Source organism: Pinus tabuliformis, chromosome 2_2 (assembly GCF_031772625.1).
Source record: "Pinus tabuliformis cultivar Carrire ecotype Pingquan chromosome 2_2, CPIR1, whole genome shotgun sequence".
NCBI classification, from domain to species: Eukaryota; Viridiplantae; Streptophyta; class Pinopsida; order Pinales; family Pinaceae; genus Pinus; species Pinus tabuliformis.
The window spans coordinates 257,320,028-257,345,056 of record NC_142300.1 but is presented as its reverse complement, the minus strand read 5'-3'; the positions used below and the strand labels follow the sequence as shown (position 1 = coordinate 257,345,056).

The 25,029-nt window shown below is 35.3% G+C and overlaps 1 protein-coding gene across 1 annotated transcript; it reads left to right on the top strand.

Annotated features, from left to right (window-relative positions):
* Window positions 1–20,484: 20,484 nt before the first annotated feature.
* LOC149192271 (uncharacterized) lies at window positions 20,485–24,671 on the top strand. Its single transcript, XM_089406888.1, has 5 exons — window positions 20,485–20,529; window positions 20,643–21,599; window positions 21,972–22,151; window positions 22,248–22,831; window positions 22,943–24,671. The coding sequence occupies exons 1-5, from the start codon at window positions 20,485–20,487 to the stop codon at window positions 24,669–24,671; spliced, it is 3,495 nt and encodes a 1,164-aa protein (XP_089263014.1).
* The last annotated feature ends 358 nt before the right edge of the window (window positions 24,672–25,029 follow it).

Genomic DNA, 25,029 nt, shown 5'->3' with positions numbered 1-25,029 from the left:
ATCCCTTGGGTTTATTGATATAAGGGTTCATATTGTTAGGGTGTAATATTATTCACAGGGTTTATAATATTAATCCCTAGGTTTAATATATATTCCTTAGGTTTATAATCATGGTCAACCATGGTCCAATGTCACAGTGGGACAAAGAATTTCTCAATATGAAAATTAAGCATGGTCAAATGTTACATTCTGACAAAGATTGTCTCAGTATGAAAATCAATCATGCTCAACCATGGTCAACGATGGTCCAACGTCGCATTGTGACAAATACTATCTCAATATGAAAATCAACAATGGTCAACCACTCTCAACCATCGTCAATCATGTTGAACCATGTTTCAATGTCACATTGTGACAAAGATAGTCCCAATATGAAAATCAACCATGGATAACCATGGTCAACTATGGTATGATGCCACATTGTTAAAATGACTATCTCATTATGAAAATAATCCATGGTAAAGCATGGTCAACCATGTTTATTTTAGGTTTTATAGTTTTTATATTAGGGTTTATAATATTAATCCCTTGGGTTTAAATTATTCCCTTCGTTTTATAATCCCTTGGGTCTTTAACCATGGTCAACCATCATCAAACACAGTCAATCATGGTGAACCATGGTCCACTATCACTTTGTGCCAAAGATTGTCTCAATATGAAAATTAACCATGCAAAACCATGGTTCGATGCCACATTGTCAGAAAGATTACCTCAATATGAAAATCAACCATGGTAAATCATGGTCAAACATGTTTATTTTATGGTTTATAGTATTTATGTAAGGATTTATATAACTAAGGTTTATAATATTAATCCCTTGGGTTTATTATTATTCTCTTTGGTTTATAATCCATTGGGTCTTTAGCATTAATCCATTCGGTTTATTATTCCCTTGGGTTTATAATATCAGAATGTTGTGTTTATTAATCTAAGGGTTCATATTCCTAGGGTGTGATATTATTGATATGGTTTACAATATTAATTCTTAGGTTTCATATAAATATCTTGGGTTGCTAATCGTGGTAAAGCATGGTCAACCATGGTCCAACTCCACATTATGACAAATATTTTTTCAATATGGAATTGAAACATGGTCAACCATGGTCAAGCTTGTTTATTTTAGGGTTTATAATATTTGTCATAGGGTTTATATACCATGGGTTTATAATAGTAATCCCTTGGTTTAATAATATTTTGTTGGGTGTAAAATATCTTGGGGATTTATAATTAATCCCTTTGGTTTATAATATGAATGTCTTGGGTTTATTAATCTGAATATTCATATTCCTAGAGTATAATATTATTTGTAGGGTTAATAATATTAATCCTAAGGTTTAATATAAATCCCTTGGGTTAACAATCATGGTCAACTATGGTCCAATGTCATATTGTGACAAAGATTGCCTCAATATGAAAATAAATCATGGTCAACCATGGCCCAACGTCGCATTGTGACAAAGATTGTCTCAATATGAAAATCAACTAAGGTCAACTGTGGTCTAATGTGACATTGTGATAAATATTGTCGCAATATGAAAATTAGCCATGGTCAACCATTTTCAATTGTCATCAGCCATGGTCAATCATGGTGAGGCATGAAGCATGGTCCAACATCACATTGTCACAAATATTGATTCAATATGAAAATCAACCATGGTTACCATGGTGTGATGTCGCATTATGACAAAGATTGTCTCGATATGAAAATCAACCATGGTCAAACATGTTTATTTTAGGGTTTATAGTATTTATCTTAGGTTTTATATACCTATGTTTTAAAATATTAATCCCTTGGGTTTAATATTATTCCCTTCAGTTTATAATCCTTTAGGTTTTTATAACTAAACCGTATGGTTTATTTTTCCCTTAGGTTTATAATATCAATCTATTGGGTTTATTAATCTACGGGTTGATATTCCTAGGGTTTAATATTATTCATAGTGCTTATAATATTAATCCTTGGGCTACATATGAATCCCTTTGGTTTGTGATCATGGTCAACCATGGTCCAATGTCACATTGGGACAAATATTTTTTCAATATGAAAATCAACCATGATCGAACGTCGCATTATGACAAAGATTTTCTCAATATGAAAATAAATCATGCTCAACCGGTGTCAATCATCTTCAACCATAGTTAATCATGGCAAACCATAGTCCAATGTTACATTGTAACAAATAATTTCTCAATATTAAAATAAATCATGGATTGGCATGGTCAACCATGTTTATTTTTGGGTTTATATTATTTTTCATAGGGTTTATATACTTAGGGTTTATAATATTAATCCATTGGATTTAATATTATTCTCGTTGGTTATAATCCCTTGTGTTTTTAGTATTAATCCCTTGGGTTTATAATATCAATTCCTTGGGTGTATTAATGTAAGGGTTCATATTCTTAGGGTATAATATTTTTCATATGGTATATAATTTTAATCCCAATGTTTTATATAAATCCCTTGTATTTATAATTATGGTCAACCTTGGTCCAACATCACATTGTGACAAACATTGTGTCAACATGAAAATCAATGATGGTAAAGCATGGTCAAGCATGTTTATTTATGGTTTATAGTATCTAAGTGTTTATATACCTAGTGTTTATAATATTAATCCCATGGGTCATGGTCCAACGTCACATTGTGACAAAGATTTTCTCAATATGAAAATCAACCATGGTCAAATGTCCCGTTGTGAAAAATATTGTCTCGATATGAAAATCAGTCATGCTCAACCATGGTCCAATGTCGTATTGTGACAACGATTCTCTTGGTATGAAAATTAGCCATGGTCAATGATGGTTCAACGCCACATTGTGACAAAAATTGTTTTAATATGAAATTCAAGCATGGTAAACCATGCTTATTTTAGGTTTATAATATTTATCTTAGAATTTATGTACCTTTGGTTTTCAATATTAATCCCTCCATCCCCTAAATTTAGCAATAAAAATAAAAATATTAATTCATAATAATAAAAATATTAATTAATAATAATAATCATAATTATTTTACAAATTATTTAGCAATAACAATAATTTTTTTTGTAAGTGGGATTTTATTATATTATAAAAACCGATCAGTACAATTGTTTGTGAGCGTGAGTGATCAAGTAGAATCTAACCGTGACCATCGGCAAAAAAGAGCTTTTCTGAGATTTCCTCCATTACAAAACTTATAATTCATCCTTGTTTGTATACCTTTAGAGATTCTATGAGAACAGGTGAAATTTTGGTAGAACCCTGGACGGTAACAAAATTGAGAACAGTAACAGCTTGAGGCAAGACAAACCAGAGTCAGAATTTGTCAAACCATTTAGCTCAAGGGATCTTCCAAGAATATCGTCTCCTCAAAAGTTCCACCAAGGATTTTAATAGCTGAAGTTGGATTTTAATAATAGATTTCGGCTTCAGCGTTTGAAGACGTTGAAACTCACGAAAATCATACATCCTTAAACACTAACCTTTTTTCAATTAAAAAATAAATTTCGCTACCCCAATTATATTATAGACCATCCAAATAAGGCATAATTATATTTACTAATATTTAAATTAAATCTATAAATTAGCGTATATTATTAACATATTTATAATTTGTTTCACTTACAAATACCTATTTAAATTCTATATAATGTAACTCATATGTAATTTACGAGTATATTTCTTTAAATTACAAAGTTTTAGATTTGTTTTTATATGTTATTTATGGGTATTATCCTTGAAATTATAATGGTTTAGACTTGAAATTCATATAAACTTTAGATCTTAACAATTCATTGTTTAAATAATTATAAATTTTAAAACTTTGTAAGGTAGAAATTGTAAATCTATTTATATAAATATTATTGTATATACATTTTTTTAATTAAATTTATCAAATATTAATATATACCATTTTAAATTACAATAAAATTAATGATTTAAAAAATATAGAAAATAAGATAAAATTAGTATATCATGGTTAGTAAATGTTGGCAAAAAAATTAAGATAGGCATAAAAATATTTACTCCATGATATATTTCACGTTAGTCAAATTTAAAAAAATCATAAAAATAAACTAAAATATAACTTTACTTAAAATCATAAAAATAAACTAAAATATAACTTTATTTTTTTTTGGAGTAAAATTGTGTTAAGTAAAAAAAACAACCTTTACATACGAGATTACAATCTTTCATTCATTCTCTCCCATGGGATACCTGACATTTGTGGAAACCCGAATAGGTTCTTATGGACCATCAAGAAGCCTTTGTACCACTCGGGGAATTCTTAGGTGATGTTCAATCTCCTCAATATTGTAATCTAGTTCCTGTAAATATCCATGCAAATGTTCCTATGAATGGCGAATGTCCAAGCAAGATTCACCATTTTTCAAGAGGCTCATCCCTAAAAGAAAGTTCATGTGCCAATATAGATGCATTGTTTGCATATAGTGGTTGAAACAACCCCTCATATGACGTATGTCTAGGGTATCCCTCATATGACATGTGTCTAGGGTCTAGTATGCCAATTCATTCAAGAACTTCATATATGAGAGGGAGTTCATATGAGAAGAGGCCTCTCCTTCCACCTAAGTAAGTTCTTCCTATAGGTGGCATAGTGTTAATTCATGTTAATGAGAAGCAATCTCCTCTATATGATAACGCATTCGAGTATGTTCCTGGTGGGATCTCTCTCGGTATTAGGCTGCACCCCGTCTAACATGACCCCTTTGCCTTGACATGACTAACCTACTAGATGAATTATTTGTTGTGTGCACAAACTCCACAGGACCAATTAGACTATAGGGATAAAGCAAGCAACCCACACTCCACAGTCTCAGGATCATGCAAGGAAGGGAGTGACATTCAACCTAAATAAGTATCTTGATAACCAACTATAAGGGGATAATTATCCCAAATTCCCCCTCCACCATGTATCCACCTCATACCAATCTACAGAACCCCAGAAGGGCCCTTAAAACCACTTGATATATATTCAATTACATACCAAAGGAATACTGAGGTTACGACCCCACTCTTTGATTATTCCAACAACACCAAGGACAATGTTACTTTCTCCCCACCTCTTGAAAAACATCTGCCACAGTACAAACATATTAACAAACCAACAGAAGAACCAAACCAACCAAAACACACCAACAAGGTGGGAAAACAAAGATGGATATGTTGGTTAAGAGGGGAATACATCACCAAAAATTTCATATAAACACTCCTAATACCAACCATTTCCCCGACACGAAATTAGATAATTACAAACACACTGCGAGAATCTCCATGGAGTTACTATCACTAACTTGTGAACATAATATAACCTTTGAAAAATAAGAAGGAATAAACAATCATATTCATTACTAGAAAATGGAAACCAATGTCTATACCTCTTGTATTCAACCAAGAAAAGGGCCCAATTACATTGCACACACTAGAAAGGAATGGTAGTGAACATATACCAAGAATGATAAGGAAAAAGTTGTAGGTTTCTATCCTACATGGTATCCCATAATTCTTATCCATAATCCTTCAAAATTATTGTCTCATGCTCAAGTTAGATGATGAAGGATTCCTTAAGGCCTCCCTTCTAACAAGTCTTGGCCTATCGACATCAACACATTATCTAGGTTCAAGTATAGAGTCCTTAGTAATACCTTGAGGCTTGTATGCCATAATGTCAGACTCTCTCGCTAGCAATCATGGGAATACACCAGTGTCCCTTGATTGTTGGATCTTGCAAGTGGCTCGACATCAGCTCATATATTCGCCCTTCGCAAGATGTACTTAGGTACCTTGGCACTCGTTGACACTAATTTTGAGTGGCCTGGCATTGGTTAATGATATGCATCAATGGTCGGTAATCTAATGACTTCTCTTCATGTTTGACATTGATGCATTTATTTGCATGATTAGAATTGTACCATCGGGTGTTGTAACGATTGAAGACTACATCATTTCAGAAGTTTGCAACAGATCAATTTTTCATAACAACAATAAAGATTCAAACCTTGTCATCAATAAAGAGAACACAAAAGAAGATCCAAAATCCTTTGTTTACATACTCCATGATCCAACAGCATCAACATCCACACTCTTCAACATCCACAACTCATGTACATTGAGGGTAATTCAAGGTATGTGGTTTTCTAATTTTTAGTCATGAAATTCCTTAAAATGCTAAAAATTATAACTTTGGAAAGTTCCTCACTTCCTTTTTCACATTGTCATATCTCTAACTAAAGGGGGGATTCATGTTCATACCTCATATTCACATTCCACGATATATATCACATTCATATTCCATTATCACCTTTCATATGCCATATATGTCTTTTATACACATGCCATCCTAACCAACATACTTTTCCAAACAACTACTATTGCATTATGATTCAAAACATTACATGTTTTGCAAATGATGATCATAGAATGAATGGTTCATTAAATGTTTTCAAAGTCTTTTGATACAACATAAAAATAACAAAAGTATTGTTACACAAGAACCAATACTAATAAAAGTTGGTTTCCACACAAGAACCAACCAAAGTAATATGTTGCAATCAAATATTTTTCAAAATGACACTTTGCAAAATGAACAAAGTTATCAAATGATTATGCGAAGATGAAAGAAGAATTAACATCAGCCAAAGTTCATATAAAAGGAAGGCAATTCAAAAGATCAAATCAGGATTAAAGTAAATCAATGCAATAGATTGCATGAGGACATGCCATAACTTATGTTTGGGGGTATGTTGGGCCGCCAAATTGGCATACACTTTCACTCCATTTTCGCCTTTATCCTCATTTTGTCACCTCATTTCATCACATTATCATTATATTTCCATTACCATATGGGTTCATATTTTTATTTTCCAAAGTTATTTATTTTATGTACCTAAAGCGAATTTATGATTAAAAGTTAGAAAAATAACATGTATTTGTTTATACCTAAAGGTGGAATGAGTTTGGTGACATGTGTAGGTGATTTGGAAGGTTCCAATACACTCTTATGTGTACTCCAAGACTCAAATTCGAATTCTCTTGAAGATTTGAAGTAGATTTGGGATAAGGGTCAAGCATATCTCATGCAGAAAAATCATGGATAAAGGAAGATGTGTCTCATAATGGTTGTAACCATATGAAGGATTTGTGGATCTAGGAGGGACTAGTGGATCTAAATTAATGAGTTAGTTGTTTATTTTTTTTATAAATAGGAGTACCTCCTCCATTCCAAAGAGAGGACTCTTGGAGCATGTATCCTAACTTATGATGGAATAGAATAAAGTTTTATTTCTATAGTTTTATATATAAATTGTCTTAATGTAGTATATGAATTTATGTAATAGTTTGTCACTTTGTTCTTAAGAGAATTGAGCTCACTCTAAAAGGATCAAAGAAACATTTTATTCCATTATAGATTTTATTTCGTTATAGATTTTATTTTCATTAAATTACTTAGATGTTTGAAGATTTTTCATTATCAATGAATGAAATTTATTTTAAATCTTATCATTGTATGAAAGGACAAATAAGGGTCTAAGTTAGGCTCTCTTCCATTTGATATGAGTAATAATTGAAATTCATTCTCTTTTTCTACTTTCAAGTGATTTTTGAATTTCCGATGTTCCAACAATGGAATTAATGATGAATGAATTTGTAGTGAAGAATAAAAAGTACCTCCTTAGTTAGAAGCCTCTTCTATTATTTGTTTATGCATCTTAAGCTATTGCCCATTTTTTTTTTTTTTTTTTTCTATTCATGAGGTAGTATTCTAGAAGAAGGACAAAATCTGGTTCTCCTAAGTTAAGAGCCACCTCTCCTACTTATTAAATAATGAATTATAAATTACATAGTTAAATTTTATATTTGTAATATGCACTTATAATTAGTATATAATTGCATTCCATTCAGTTTCCATAGCTTATCTCCTAAAGCTTATTATAGTTTCATCTGAGGTCCCATATATTTTGGTTTTCTTCTAAGTTTTACGAAACCCTCGGGTTGACAATTAAATAATAGGGATTTAACTACCTCAATCTTTCATTTATATTGGTGATATTTCCCCTAGTTATATAGGTGATCTCCTTTATCAAATTTAAATCTCTTTTACATTCACTCTATTCCCAATTTATCAATGATCCTCCTCTTTTATTATGAATTGAACAAACTAAGAAGATGTGGCTGGAAGCTTTTCATAAGTTTCAATATTGTAGTTCCCTACCGGAACCAAATGGAGGTCGGCTCTAACTATGAATTGAAAGGTCAGACTGTTCCTTCTCCATAAGGGTTCCTCGGACACCCACGACTCCACCAAGACCAACTATAGTCAGCTCCACCTTGACCAAATGTGATGGGTCTAATAACTTAAAACCGAGGCTCGTACCTCTTTGGAAATCCATTGATCATGAATCAAAGCCTGACACCTTTTAGTAATGACGATGTTGAATTGAATAGAAGTGGACTTCAATATTTTGAGCCATAATGAATCAACAAGCTAACAAAAATCACAGCGGCTAGGATACTTTATAATGAATAAATTTTAGGTTGCTTCCCTTGAGATAATTCACCATTCACTTCATGAAACATCTACTAGTCCCGTTCCAATGGGGAGTCTAATTGAAGTCCTCAAACCTTCTACAAATCGAGTATCACATAATGAACTTTTTATCCATCATTGAGTCACTCACTTGACTGCAGGTTCCATGATAATTTGTTCATCGGGAGCCGTGTGCCTTGCTAAATAGATGAGAGTTCTAAACACGCTATGCTACACATTTATCAATGGGGAAATCTCTCAACGATACCCCTTTGGTCCACCCCTTCTAAATTTATTCCTTGCTGGCCAGCTTGCTCTCTTTTGGTAATCACATACTCATGTTGTGCTTCAATTTGAACCACTAAAACATGCATAGCATCATACTATTCCAACAACTCTGCTAGTTGTTCCCTTAGGGAATTAGAATTGCTCCTTCACGAATGAAATCATATAGGAATTTGGATGAGATAAAAGGCACCATACTTGCAACCAATCGCTTCTTACTAAGATAAAAATTAAAACTTGAGAGTAAACTATATACACACACATTCCCTCATTCATTTTTGGTCGCTTATCATATGTAATTGTCAAGACCATCACAGGGATTTCTTGCTACTTATTAACCAAACGAAAAAATGAAGTGTGCCCTATAGAGACCCTAGATAGAGAGAGATTACCCATTGATACAAAAATAGATTTAAAACACCATATTGATTTTTCAAATGAAAATTATATACATAAATACTTACAGAACTTCTTCCAGATTCTCTCTCGAAATGCACTTGGGATTTTCTTCCTCTCAAATTTATTAATCCTCAAATTTTTGGAGACATCTCTACCTACACTATCACAAACAAATAATTACATATAAGAAACATATGGATGGAAAAACATCTGAATAGAAACATTGAAATGGGACATATCTCCAGTAGTTTAAAAATTCCAAATTCCTATCCCTACAACTATCGCATCTACAAAGCCCCACTTGGCTTATCCCTAAAACAAACTAAAAACTAAGCATAATTACAGTGAGACACTTGGGAAATTAATAACCTACAGTTCTAATTTGTACACAAAATAAAATCGTTGTAATAGAATTTACATGCCCCCTTTGGGGTCTTAAATAAAATTATCATGACCCACTTGTGGTCTTAAATAAAATGATTTGCCTAGGTGATTCTCCTCAATCATTTATTTAGATAATTAAATTAAATAAATTAATATAATATAATATTATTATTTTTAAAATAAAATTTAAATTTCTATATTATTCACATAAACTTAATGAATTATATGAATTTAAAGAGAACTTGATAGTATATTCAATCACAATTTCAACCTTGAAAACTAATTCTATACTAATACAACGACATTAATAAATGTTGTTGATATACCCAAGTATATGCTTAACATTTTTTAACTTTTTGATTTTAGAATTCTTTGTGAAACGTTATGGAGGATTACCCTCCTATACTATTTTCTATTTGTTTGTATCTAGTAATAAATAATAGTAAAACATACCTAGTTATATATTTATCATTTAATATTTCAATCTATGAACTAATTGTAAAAAAATTACTTCGTTAAATTAAAATAAATAAATGTAAGATTAAAAAAATATGTAGATTATGGGAAAGAATGTGTAACATGTATAAACTCTTTAAATAACAAAATAAAATAAAAAAATAACTAAAAGAATATTACAATATATATTTAACATAAATGTTAATCGATGCACTCTGAAAACTTTGAAATATTATAGCACATTTATGTTTATGCTCTTTGGTTTGACCTGCTCGTTAAATAACCACATGGTGACTATAGTTTAAACCTTTGAGACTAGGCTTACCAACTGAGGTCCTGATTTTTATAGTTAACTCTGGTTAAGGTGATTCTATAAGGGTGAAGGCTTTGGAAGTTGAAAGGTGGAAACCAGTTGGCGGTACCTCCTACCAACTACCTTTCTTCGTGATTCTTCTATGCTCTGAATGGGTAGCACCAGGTGTTGTGCGGACTGTTGATCTCATGACTTGTCATCCAATGATGTGGAGGGTTTATCGGAGGGCTAGGGTAACCATAAGATTTTGTTTGGCCTCCCATCTGTAATTTTGGTTTTTGCCGTGGAGAGGTTTCAACTCTGCTAACCTTGTTCCCATTTTTTCCTGTCTCTGTAACTCTTGTGCCATTCGAGCGATGTTTCCTACTGCATTCTTCCTTGCAGACTTGTAATTGTGGTTCTTCCTTACTTGGTCGAAAAGAGGGTTCTCCTTCCTTACTTTCTACAGCTAGGTAGAGGCTCAACTCTTCTTCTAGACTGGAGTTAAGGTGACATAGGTGCTTTGCCTTGTATTTAAGCTTACATTTTCTACTTATATCAATTTATCCTGATACAACAAACCTACTTGTCTCAGTTGCAGGTATGGTCACTAACGTTTCCTCCATCCCCTAAGGTAATGGTCAGATTAAAGTTAAGTACACTAAGTTTTCCTCGTAAGAATGTTCTTAGAACAGAAAATGTTTAGCCATTGTTACTAATTAGGTTCTCTTCTTGTGCAGAATTAGTGATGACAGTTTGGATCTGTTCTCCAGGATTTATCCAATTCCATTTTACTTCACTGATTCCTGTCAATGCATGGCCACCGAACCAAACATCCTCCAAGTGCTTTGAATCTTCTCTAGTTAGAGTTTATAGAATTGTTAAGAGTTATCTCTTCTCATAAATGGAGAAATATGATTTTGTAATAAGTTTATTCTTCTGAAGGGTTTCTAGATACTGGTTGTCATTTTCTATTTTGGGTCCTCACCGACAAATTCCCACTAGAGATATAATTGAACTTTAGGTATCATTGCATTTTCTTCTTTGTATCTGTTCATGTAATATAAGGGAAAAACTTGGTTTTCTTTTGATAGTATAGTAGCTTTAGCTCTGAGTTTTCCAGGCATTGTTGTTTGGAACATAATCTTTCAAATTTATTTTATCAACACTACTCCAAATTATGCACTTATTTCCATCTAATTACCTCATTGCATTTATGAGAGGCCTCTACGACTTGTAGATTTGTACTGGTACGCAAGGGTGAGAAACTGATTATTTTTCTCCTTCACAGTTTAACATTGTTTATATATATAATATAGTTTTTATTTTCAAATTCCTCAACAAGGCTATCAGTAATTTTCTCTCTAAAGGTTATTTTCAATTTTGTTTACCAAAATAGAGATATTGACAAAGAAAAGACTCTGTTTTTTCTTGATTCTAAACCCAAATCTTTCCTTTACAGTTATTCCCATAACCATTTCCTAGGTTTTATATTAATGGCTGGCCAGGAGGAGAAAATTTGGGATACTGTAATTTCCTCTTAGAGTTTACTGGTTAAGTTGTTAAGCATTTAGTCAACTCTTAATGTATTCAAGAAAATGTTAAAGAGTTTACACTACAAACAATAATGTTTATGAATAGTCATGTAGCATAATAATATAATAATATTCATGAATTACAAGTCTGGGTGGACAGTTGATTTTCTTTATAATTCACAACAATTAATCTCTTCTAGTAGCCTCTCTAAGTTATTCATCATTCTAACTAGTTTCTCTGTGATTCATGTCCAATGAACATGATTGTAATAAACTCTTATTTTTTCTGTAAATTATATCTTATGAATATATTTTTACAGTAACCATTTCCTCACATAAATTACAATCTCACCTAGAGGGAGATAAAAACTAAAAATTTAAATTAATCATTGTCTGCTATGCAAATAGTTCCACATGAAGATATTCAAAAAATTTCTTGCAACACTTTACATAAGAACTGTAAGCAAAACACTATATAACTTATCCATTTTCCCGGTGTGAATTTCTCATAAATCCATCCTCCCAGCCACGAGTGAGGCAATAACATCTAAACTCTCTCTTAAGCTCCTTGCTCGAAATAGTTCTTATACATGATATAGAGATAACCCTTCCGAACCTCAAGATTTCCCAATCCAGTTTGGGTTTAATATTCTCGACTCAATCAATTTAAGAGTTTCCAATGGCCTTGTATCTAGCTTAAGGCCTCCCTTATGCCCAATAGTACTCTACTCCCTCTAGATATCACTGCTACTTTAGAGAAGAATAATCATCATCCAAAAGAAAAAAAATTGTGGAAAATCCAACCCCCTTCTCTCTTCTTCCCCCAGGAAAAAGGAAACAGAACCATAATTGTTTCCTTCAACTATCTGTAACTATTTGGAAGTTCTTGGAATTTATTTCATGGTTCTTCACGTGATTAGTTTACTCACACAATTTTTTTTTTTAATTATTTACAAACTAGTTATGCATTTTTCCTAGACACTTCTCAAGTCTTATGTCCAAGTAAAAACCAACGTCATAGTTCAATATTTAAAAACAGGTAACATAAGAAATTACTATGGTAAGTGATGCTTGCAGGGGTGTTACATATTCCCCCTCTCGATTGAAACACTGCTCACGGTGTTTATTCCAGTCCTTTGGAATATTTCAGGGTAAGATTTAGGCATAAACTCTTTTTCTTCCCAAGTAGCTTCCTCCGGGATGAAGTGCTTCCATAGTAGCTTAACCAGGGTGATAGCTCGCCTTCGTAACATTATTTCTATCTACTCAAGGATACACAGAGGCTATATTAGGAGTTTGTCATCCGGCTTGACCTATACCACAAATATGATTTAGCATTAGACTATATCCATCATATGCATTAAATACTGAAAATGAAAACATATAGTTTTCTTGATTACATGTACTTCTTGCCAGCTAATCACATGTCTAGTATCATACACATATTTTTTTAATAAACACACGTGGAACACATTATGTACTCCGATGTGACTAGGTAATGCCAACCAATAGGCTATTAGTCCAATTCTTTCCAAAACTTGAAAAGGTCCATAACATCGAGGTGCCAGTTTAGCACAACTACCCCATCACAAGGTACTTCTTTTTGGTTTGACTCTGATGTAGACGTGATATCCTACTTGATATTATTTATATGTCCTATTTTTATCTGCGTACACCTTCTCCCTGTCTTGGGTGGCCTTTAAATTTTTACGAACCTTTCTTACCTTTTGTTCCATTTTCGCTAACATGTTAGGCCCCAACACCAACCTATCCTTAGAGCTATACTAATTGATAGATACCCTACATTTCATTCCATATAATACCTCAAAAGAACTCGTCTTGAATGATTCATGGTAGTTGTTATTATATGCAAACTCAACTAGGTGGAGGTATTCCTCCCACTTGGCTGGCTGCCTCATTACATACATTCACAGCGTATCTTCCATTACCTGATTAAAATGCTCAATCTTCTCATCAGTCTGACGATGATAAGTAGTACTGAATTGAATTTATGTACCCAAACCTGTAAAAAGGGCCTTCCAAAATGATGATGTAAATTTTACATATCTGTCTGAGATTACCAGCCAAGGTATTCCATGCAGCAGGAATACTTCTTTCATGAATATATATGCAATTTCAACACCTTTAAATGTGGATTTAACTGGTATAAAATGAGTTTTTTGCTCAGTTTATCTACTACTAACAAGATAGAATCACTTTGTTTCTTAGTCCTCGATAAACTGGTAACAAAGTCCAAAGTAATTGTGTCCTATTTCCACTCTTGTATGGGTGGAGGATGGCGTAATCCAGCAGGATGTTAATGTTCCACCTTTACCTGTTAGCGTTCCAAGAATTTTTCCAAATATTCGGTAACATTTTTACTCATCCCAAGCCAGAATTGTTCTTTCTTAATTGCAGAGAACAATTTTTGATGGGACAGGTAGGCTGTATATGGGTTCTTATGAAACTCATCCAACATGATTTGTTTGATAGCGATTTCATTGGTAACATATATCCTACCTCTAAAGAGTAACATGTCATCATTGTTTACACTATAATTAGTCCAATGATTAGAGTTTTGTGCTTGTATTTCTTGCTACCATAGGAATTTATACTCAAGGTCCCATTGAACAACTTCTTTAATTTTTATGCTAAAATTGATTTTCATTCAACTGTAAGAAATCGCATATACACAATTTTTCTTTCTTCTTAACGCATAAGCTACTAAATTTTCTTTACCTTTAAGGTCTCTTATCTCAAATTCAAATTCGTTCAGAATGAAGAGGAAGGGGGAGAGTGGATCTCCTTACCTGAGGCCTCTCAATGGGCTGAAGGTTCTAGATGGAGAGCCATTTGGAAGGATTGAACAACTGGTTGAGGTAACCAGGGCCATTACCCATCTTATCTAGCTATGGTCAAATCCATACGCTTTAAGAACTTCACTGATGTATGACCAGCTTAGCTTATCATAAGCTTTCGCTATGTCAAGCTATATTATCATACCCACTTTCTTATTAGTCTTGAGGGAATGAAACACTTCGTGAGCTTGAATGATATTATTGAGAATTTATCTACCTTCTACATATCCAGTCTGCTCCTCTAACACGAGCGTTGGAAGAAGGGGTTTGAGTATGTGAGCAATAACTTTGGAGATGATTTTATACACCACATTGCATAAAGCTATTGGTCTAAATCTGTCTGGTTTCATGGCTTTTTCTTGTTTAGGGATTAAGGCTATGAATGATGCATTAAGTGGTCTTAGAATTGTTCTTGATTTTCTCGAATCCTCCACCACATCAAAAATGTCATGTTTGACTGTTTCCTAGCATGTTTTGAAGAAGTCTACATTGAAACTATCTGGGCCTGGAGCTTTCCCATTGTGAATCTCTTTGATTACTTCATTGACCTCTTCTTCTGTCACTGGCCTGTTGAGATTGTAATTGTCTTCCTTGGATACCAATTTTGAAATATGCTGAGTGAAACTATTAATAAATAGAGATCTGTTTGCAATTGTCTCCTCTGCTATGTTTTGAAAATGTTGTACCAGAACAGATTCCATTTCCTTGTGAGTATTTAGCTCTTTCCCTTGAGGATCTATGAGTTTTTTGATCCGACTATGTGCCCTGTGTTCCATGGTAGACTTGTGAAAGAACCTAGTACTTCTTTCCACTTACTTAATCGATTGCACTCTTGATTTCTGTCTCCAGAAGATTTCCTCTTGTTGGCATCTCTTGTCCCAAGTGGAGGTACCACTTATTGTTTCCATATCCACTAGTCTCATGTTGTTTAGGAAGTTCTAGAAGGCAATTGAGTCTCTTCCAACTATTCTGGTCCCTCCTTTTTTCTCTGTGAGAGATCTGGTCATGTTGAAGTCACCTCCCAAAATCCAGGGCATTACTGGGTGTCTCTCTCTCAGCTCCTCCAGTGAGGTGAGGAGCCTGAGTTTGTCTTCAAGATGTTGAGGACCATAGACATTTGTGATCATGTAACAATCCTTGTCCCCCAAAGGTTGGATAACCATTGAAAGGTGGTTTATGGATGCCTCAGCATCTGTGATTCCAAATTTCTGAGGATTCCATAGAGTGAGAATTCCTCCCACTGTATTATTTGTTTTGACTTCTAGGTACTCATATTTAAAAATCCATTTGCTATGTATTTCTCTGATTTTTTTTACTGAGCATTTTGTTTCCTATATAAACACCATATCTGGTTTTTCTTCTTTTATTCTGTTACTGGGATTTCTTTGTTTTCTTTTGCTTCCTCAACCTCTAATGTTGCAGGTTGTAAGCTTCATAATGATGGGTTTGTAAAGGAGTAACTAGTGAGATATTTCATCTTACCTGAATTAGTCATGAGTTTCCCACACTCTGTCAATAGTTCATTCTGTGTCTTCCTTCCTCTTTTCTTTCCTGGGTTTTTGGTGGAGTGTCTTAATGTTATCTCCATTGATTTAACCCCTCTGTTCTCCTCGCTATCGTGGTTCCTTTTGACTCTTGTAGCCTTTGTTTGAGACCTTCGTAGGAATAGCTATTGTACTCTATCAAACTCCTCTTGTGGTAGAGAGTCAATCCCTTTATTGATTCCCTGTTGTAGAAACTTTTCTAGATCAAGGTTCTCCCTCTCAAGAATCCCCTGTAGGTCATGGTCCTCCGTACCGGCTTCACTTGGGGTCATATCATGGTCCCTGCCAAGTTCCATAGTGCTTGGTAGGTCCTCCTTTTGTTCATTGTTTTCCTGTATGATTTCCATGCTATCCTCTTTTTCCTTCTCTGCATGATTGTCCTCCAGTTCCTTGTTTGTTCCATTCCCCCCCCCCCCCCCTCTTCTTCTAAAATCTTGAAACCGTTATGACTTGGTAGCTTGTTCTCGCTAGGTTTCTTTTGGTACTTTTCCCCCCTCCTTTCCCTCTGCCTCCCACTTTGGTGAAACCTTCAGGGTCTTTTCCTATGTTGGTTTTCAAGTTTTCCTCCCTTTTGTTGAGTGGGCAATCTCTGAAGAGGTGCCCATGTTCATGAAATTTATGACATTTGAATGGGATATGTTCATAGTCAACCACCTACACCCATTCCTCATCATATACTTCTAGGATGACTTCATCTAGGAGCACTCCCGATAAGTCCATTTCTACACATATGCGAGCGAAGGAGGTATATTTACCTTGTAGAGTCACCTTTGATATCTTTATAAATGCCCTAATTTATTACCTATAGCTTTTAAGGATTCAGGTAGCCAATAATCTAAAGGTAAGGAGTATAATCTAATCCATGCCAAGACCGATGTGAATGTTTCTCACTCCAGGACAAATTTCATCACCGAAGGTTGCATGTAAAGGCTAGCGGCAACATAGAAGTAGGGTCGTCCTTCGAATACCCTGTCTTTGTCCTCTAGGTTAGTGAAAACCACTATGAAAAAACCCTTGGACCCAAGATGTAGATTTATTTCTCCCTTCAGTTTCTAGTTGTTTCTTATCCAAGTGTACAATGCTTTCTCCGTGGGCCATATACCCATAAACTTACATATAGCCGCGTAAGTCGCCATGTGATCTCTGTGCACCAATAGTGCAGCATCATTTAAGACCACCCGGGGCTTAATGTTTGTCTTGGGCTTATAGGGTCTCGTTGTAGATATGTTCTCAGTTCTTTGACTGTTGTCTCCTGATTTCGTTTCCCTCCTAACTTCCTTGTGGGTCCCTTCCTCTTCAAGGGATTTGTTGCATTCTGGCTTTTGAGTGACTGTCGTCTTTATCTCTGCCTCCGTTGTTTTTTGTAAATTGTTCAGACGCGCCTCCTTACTTCTGTTTGAAACCACGTTATCGTAGGAGGGAGTGGAGCTCCCCGCTTTGTGCCCCTACATTGTTACCAACTCGCTCCTGTTGCCCCTGTTCAAAACCCTAGTCCCGCCGATAGTCCCTGTTCCTTGAGAGAAGTAATTTCATTTGTCATATTTTTATGTTTTATTACTAACATTTTTTTATCATTTTTATTTTTATGATCCCTTATGTTTTATTTGTATGTTTTAAGTTTTTTTTTACATTTTTATCTAGGTTTTTGTTTTTTTTTTATGTATTTTTTTGTATTTGGTTTTTTTTTGTCATGTTTTTATTATTATTATTTTTTTAATGTTTTATTACTAACATGAAAATCACCAACATTTAAGTAAAATTATCCACACTTAATTCATTAGAAAAATTAGAGTGTAAAAACTAAGCCCTCTCAACAAAAAGGGTTGATGCTCATCAGCACTTTTCAAAATCAAGATGAAAATCACTAATAAAAAAAAATTGTTCACACTTGATACATAAAAAAATTTAAAGTGTCAAAAATAAGCCCTTTAAAAAAATATGTTGATGCTGCATCAACACTTTTCAAAATCAACATGAAAATCACTAACATAAAAAAAAATGTTCATACTTGATACATAAGAAAATTTAAAGTGCCAAAAATATGCGAAAAAAAAAGTGTATTCTGGCATCATCACTTTTCAAAATCAGGTGATTCTTTTCTACCTCAAAAAAAGGGGTACCAGTTCACTTTCTCGTTTGATTGGTAATGATGTTCATGGTGAACCATGGACTAATGACGCATTGTGATAAGGATTGTCTCAACATGAAAAATCATTCATGGTCAACCATGTTACAATGTTGCATTGTGACAACTATGGTCCAACGTTGCATTATGACAACCATGGTCATCGTTGGTTAACCATGGTACAACGTTGCATTGTGACAACCATGGTCATCCATGGTCTAACATAAAATTGTGACACATATTGTCTCAATATGAAAATCAACCATGGATCTTTTCTCCAATGTCACATTGTGAGAAAGGTTGTCTGAATATGAAAATCAGTCATGGTCGACCATAGTCCAACGTCGAATTGTGACAAAAATTGTGTCGATATGAGAATCAGTTGTGTTCAACCATGGTCAGCCATGTTTATTTTATGGTATATAATATTTATCTTAGGGGTTATATACCTTGGGTTTATAATATCAATCCCTTAGGTTTAATATTATTCTCTTGGGTTTATAATATTTATCTTAGGGTTTATATACATTGGGTTGATAATATTAATTGCTTGGGTTTAATATTATTCCCATTGGTTTTATAATATCTTGGGGTTATAGAATTAATCCTTGGGTTTATAATCATGGTCAACCATGTGCAACCATGGTTCAATGTCAGATTATGAAAAAGATTGTCTCAATATGAAAATTAACCATGGAAAACTATGGTCAACCATGGTCAAATGTCACATTGTGACAAAGATTGTCTCAGAATGAACATAAACCATGGTAAAACATAGTTAACCATGTTTTTTAAGGGTTTGTAATATTTATCTTAAGGTTTATATATGGGTTTATAATATTAATTTCTTGGTTTTATCCCTTGGGTTTAATATTACTCCCTTGGGTTTTTAGTATTAATCCCTTGGATTTTTAGTATTAATCCCTTCGATTAATAATATTATTTCATCAGGTTTTATTTTCCTATGGTTTAATATTATTCATAGGGTTTATAATATAAATCCCTTGGGTTTATAATGATGGTCAACCATGGGTCAACCTCACATTGTGACAAATATTTTCTCAATATGAAATCAACCATGGTGTAACATCGCAATGTAACAAAAATTGTCTTTATATGAAAATCAATCATGTTCAACAATGATCAACCTTGGTCCAACATCGCTTTGTGACAACCATGTTTATTTTAGTGTTTATATTATTTATCTTAAGTTTTATATATCTTGTGTTTATAATATTAATCCCTTTAGTTTATAATACCTCGGGTTTTTAGAGTTAATTCTTTGGGTTTATTATTCCCTTGGGTTTATTAATCTAAGGGTTCATATTCCTAGGGTTTAATATTATTCATAGGGCTTATAATATTAATCTTAGGGTTTAATATAAATCCTTTGGCTTTATAATCATGGTCAACCATGGTCAATGATCATCCAATCTCACATTGTGCCAAAGATTGTCTCCATATGAAAATCAACTAGGGTCCAACGTCGCATTGTGATAAAGATTGTCTTATTCCATTCAGTTTCTAATACCTTGGGGTTTTAGAATTAATTCCTAGGGTTTATTAATCTAAGGGTTCATATTCCCAGGGTATAGTATTATTCATAGGGTTTATAATATTAATCCTTGGATTTAATATAAATCCCTCGGGTTTAAATCATGGTCAACCATGGTCAATGATGGTCCAATGTCACATTGTGCCAAAGATTGTCTCCATATGAAAATCAACTATTGTCAACGATGGTCCAACGTCATATTGTGACAAATATTGTCTCAGTATAAACATTGATGATGGTAAACTATGGTCAACCATGTTTTATTTTAGGGTTTATAATATTTATCTTAGGGTTTTTATTCCTTGGGTTTATACTAACACAACCACATTAAAAATTTGAATGTGGTTGATATACGCAAAAGGCTTCATTCATATATACCATTTATATAGAACAATAAAAATAATATTACAAAAAAAAACTAACTATAAAAATATTAATAGTATATTTAATAATAATTATTAATTTGTATTAATTATTATTTAATATTTAATATTTTAATAATTGAGGATGGTAAACAAATGTCAATCCCTGGGGCGCTTAGAGCAGCAAAACCCCCTGAGATGGTTATCAAATGATCTGCCTTTCTTGGAATTGTAGGGGGTTGGCTAGTAAACCCAAAAAACTAGCGTTGAAGGATTTAGTTACATGCCACAACCCAGATTTGGTCTTTCTACAGGAAACTTTGGGAAACAGCACTGATGTTGAAGACACCCTTTGCTCACTGTTTCCGGGCTGGGTTTTCACTGCTCTGGATGCCTCCGGACATTCAGGTGGTCTTGCAATCGGTTTCAAGAAGGGAAGGTTAAAAGTGCTAAATTCTTGGGGCTTATCCCATGCACTTGGATTGGAGATTCAGTCCCCGGATTTTGAGCAGTCTTTTCTGGTCATCAATGTGTATGGCCCTTGTCAGGGTCGAGTATCCTATTGGAATGATCTCCTCTCGAAAGACCTGCTCCAAAACAAAAATCTTTTAATTGGAGGGGACCTAAATTTTTCCTTGGGGATTGCTGAAGCTTGGGGTCCAAATGCAAGGGAAGACCCTCTGGCTGATTTCTTCTTATCAACTCTTCAGAACCACAATCTGCTTGATGTCAATATAATTAAGGCAAAACCGAGTTGGAGAAATAGAAGAACAGGGGAGGAGAGAGTTGCAAAAAGACTGGATCGTTTCCTCATAAACGACTCGCTGGCCTCCCACATTCCCCTCTTCGGGCAATGGGTGGGGGAAGGAGGGAACTCGAATCATTTTCCTATATTCCTAGAATTCTCCAAGACCCCTCCCAAACCGGCTTCTCCTTTTAAGTTCAATTCTTCCTGGCTTCAGGAGGAGTCTTATATTCAGCTGTTCAGAAATACTTGGAGGCACCTGGGCACTTCCATCCCAGAAAACAAAGGAGCCCATTTCATGGAGAATCTAAAAAGGTTAAAGAAGGAAACCATTGAATGGGCCGCGGAGAGAAGGAGGAAGTCATATGAGGAAATGGCCAGTATCGACGAAGCCCTAAGCGCTTTAGAAGACCCTGAAGCTAATGCATACATAACTCAGGAGTCGAAGGAAAGAATTTTGGAGTTAGAAAAAAGAAGAGCAAAGATCCTTCTTGACAGAGAAGAGGAATGGAGGTTAAAAAGTCGGGCAATTTGGTTGAAAGCCGGGGATGAGAACACAAAATTCTTTCACAATTATGCAAAGGGAAGGAAAAATGCTAATACAATATGGAAACTGAAGGATGCAGAAGGCAGGGAGCACTCCTCATTTGAGGCAGTCTCAAACCTGGGGAAGAGCCATTTTCAATCTCTCTTTTCCGATCCAGGAGGGATATCAATAGCTGAAATTATTCGTACTGCTCAAGCTTTCCCACGTTTTGTGGAGGAGGAGGAGGCAGAAAATCTATTCAGAGAAGTGACTAAGGAGGAGGTGGAACATGTCATAAAATCAATGCCAAAAGATAAAAGCCCAGGCCCGGACGGTTGGACCATAGAATTGTTTCTCCATTTTTTTGAGCAGATTGGTGATGAATTGACAGATGTGGTGGAGGAGTCAAGGAAGAAAGGAGAAATCTATGGGCCCTTCAATGCAACCTTCATAGCGCTCATACCGAAAAAGGAGGATCCGGAATCCTTTGAGGACTTCAGACCTATATCTTTATGCAATACTATTTACAAGATCATAGCAAAAGTCATAGCGGTGCGTTTGAAGCCCATTCTTTCTGTTTGTATTTCAAATGAGCAATTTGGGTTCCTGGATGGTCGTCAAATTCATGAGGCCATTGGGGTGGCCCAGGAAACCATCCACAGTATTAGACAAGCAAAAAAGAAAGGGGCAGTGCTGAAATTAGATCTATCCAAAGCTTACGACCGAATTAATTGGTCATACCTCAGGCTTCTATTGACACACCTCGGCTTTAAGGTGGAATTCATAAATTGGATAATGGGGTGTATTTCAAATGTATGTTTTGCTGTATTGATAAATGGGGTTGCCTCTCAATTTTTCAAAAGCCAGCGAGGCCTAAGACAAGGATGCCCTCTCTCTCCACTCTTATTTCTTTTGGCTGCCGAAGGCCTCAGCCGACTAATTTCAAAAGCAAAGAGAGCAGGTTTGATAACTGGTTTCGAAGTAGCTGTAAATCTTTACATTACTCATCTCCTATTTGTTGATGATATCCTGTTATTTACAAATGGAAATAGGAATGAACTAAAAGTGCTCAAAGACATTCTTGACATATTTCTGAAAGCTACAGGGTTGCAAATAAATCCCAGGAAGTCGCAGCTTATAATGGAAGCTTTCTCCAGACAGGAGGAGATCCTGATCACTTCTTATTTGCCCTTTGAAACATGCAGTTTGGATCAGCCTTTCAAGTACCTGGGGTTCTGGCTAAAACCCACTTCATATAGGAAGTAGGATTAGAATTGGCTGGTGGCAAAAATTGAATAAAGGATATCTCATTGGAGTTTCAAATGGTTATCAAGGGCTGGCAGATTAACTCTGATAAACTCCGTCCTTCAGGCCATCCCGGTATTTTGGGCTCCTCTGACCTGGATCCCAAAAGGTGTTCTTCATAAAATTAAGCAAATTTGTAGCAGATTCCTGTGGTCGGGTGCAAAAGAAGACACAGTCCTTCCGTGGGTAGCTTGGGACAAGATAGCCAGACCAAAGGACTGGGGGGGATGGGACATCAAACAACTCGTCGAATTTAGTCAGTCCCTGGCAGCAAAATCAGGATGGAGAATTATTGAAGCAGAAAACCTGTGGACCAGAGTGGTAAAAAGGAAGTATATTGACCCAGTTCCTCTTGATGATTGGATCCGGAGCCCAAACAAAAAAGGAAGAAACTGCTCAGTAGTCTGGAAGGCTACTACAGAGGCTTTCTACATTATAGAACAAGGTCTTGCTTGGCAAGTGGGGAATGGAGAAAGCATTCGGATAGGCAGGGATCCGTGGGTAGGATGCAGTGACCTTTATGCTCTTCCCCCGGGTCTCCTTGCACATTTAGATTCAAGGGGGATTCACAGTTTAAGCCAGATAGCAAACATGGAGTTGCAGTCCATTTGGGGTCAGGAATGGAAATCTGTAGAGGAGCTCGGTATTGACAACTTATGGAGAAATGAATGGCAGAGTTTCATCCACGAGCTCAAGCGATCTAGTGTTAGAATAAAGGACCGTCCAGATACACTTGTTTGGGCACATGCGGAGACAGGCTTATATTCCCCAAAGGCTGGCTATAACTTCCTGATGAACAGAAAGGGCTGGGATCCCCCTATTTGGTGGGCCAAACCCCTTTTCAAGCTGAAATGCCCCAAAAAAGCCAGACTTTTCCTATGGTGTGCGCTCAAAAGGAAGATACCTACTTGGGATGTCCTGATAGCTCGCTATAAGGAGGGACCGAGCCGATGTGCTTTATGTAAAGTAGCCTCAGAAACCATTAATCATATATTCGTGGAATGCTCATTCACAATTCAAGTATGGGACGCAACGAAAAGGCTACTACAGATCAATGCCAGATGGGAAGGGGCTGATCTCAATGCGGCATGGGAGGGTTGGTGGTCCAATCACCCAGAGAAGAATCTGAGGAACCTTCCTCCTATCCTCTGTTGGGGCATTTGGTTAGCCAGAAACCGCAGCATATTCAATGAAAAATCAATCCCAGCGGAAGCAATAGCAATACAGAGCTCAGCTATCTTATCCAGCATCCCCGAACCCGAGCCCCCATTAGTCTCACTCCAGAGGGCAGAAATTCAGATCAAAGATGGCATCCCCTGGGCTTTTTTCGACGGGGCAGCACAAAATAATATTACTGGGGTAGGAATTATTATCCATCTTAGCGCTTCTCACTCTCTAAAAGCCTCAGTGGGGTTAGGGACGGGCACAAACAATTATGCCGAATTATCAGCTTTAAAACTGCTCCTCTGTTGGCTTATCCATAGACAAGTCCTCACAGTTCAGATTTTTGGAGATTCATCTAATGTTGTGAATTGGGTCAATGGGAAATTTAGATGCAGGAATTATTTATTGATGCCTCTGCTAGAAGAAATACAAAATCTAAAATCTTCTTTCTCTGTTTTCTCTCTTGCTCACATATACAGGGACAGGAATGTTGAAGCAGACGAATATTCTAAGACAGGTTTACAACAGGCTTTGGGTACGTGGAGGATAAAGGAACAGATTCAGGACCAGATCCGTGAGACCGATTTGGCCCCATATACTTAATGTTTTTGCAGCAAGCTGGGAAGGCGTCAGAAACAATTGTGTCTTAAATTGTTTTTGGCGGTTCTGGTATATGATCTTTAAAACTTTTTTCATTAATAGCTCCTGTATTGGAGAAACTTGGGTAAAATTCTATGATTTTCATACTACTTATGTCGTGGGTCGTTTTCCTTTATGGAGGCCCGGTGGGATTTTGACAGCCTCGGATATTTTTTGGGGCGGCTGCGTTCAGGCCGAGTTTATTTTGAACTTGGTGTGTTTTGTATCTTTTGGTTATTTCAGTCATCTTAGATGACAACATGGGAGAGGACGGTTTCTCTACCTCCCAGGTTCAGGCAGTTCTCCAAACTGCTGGATGTTA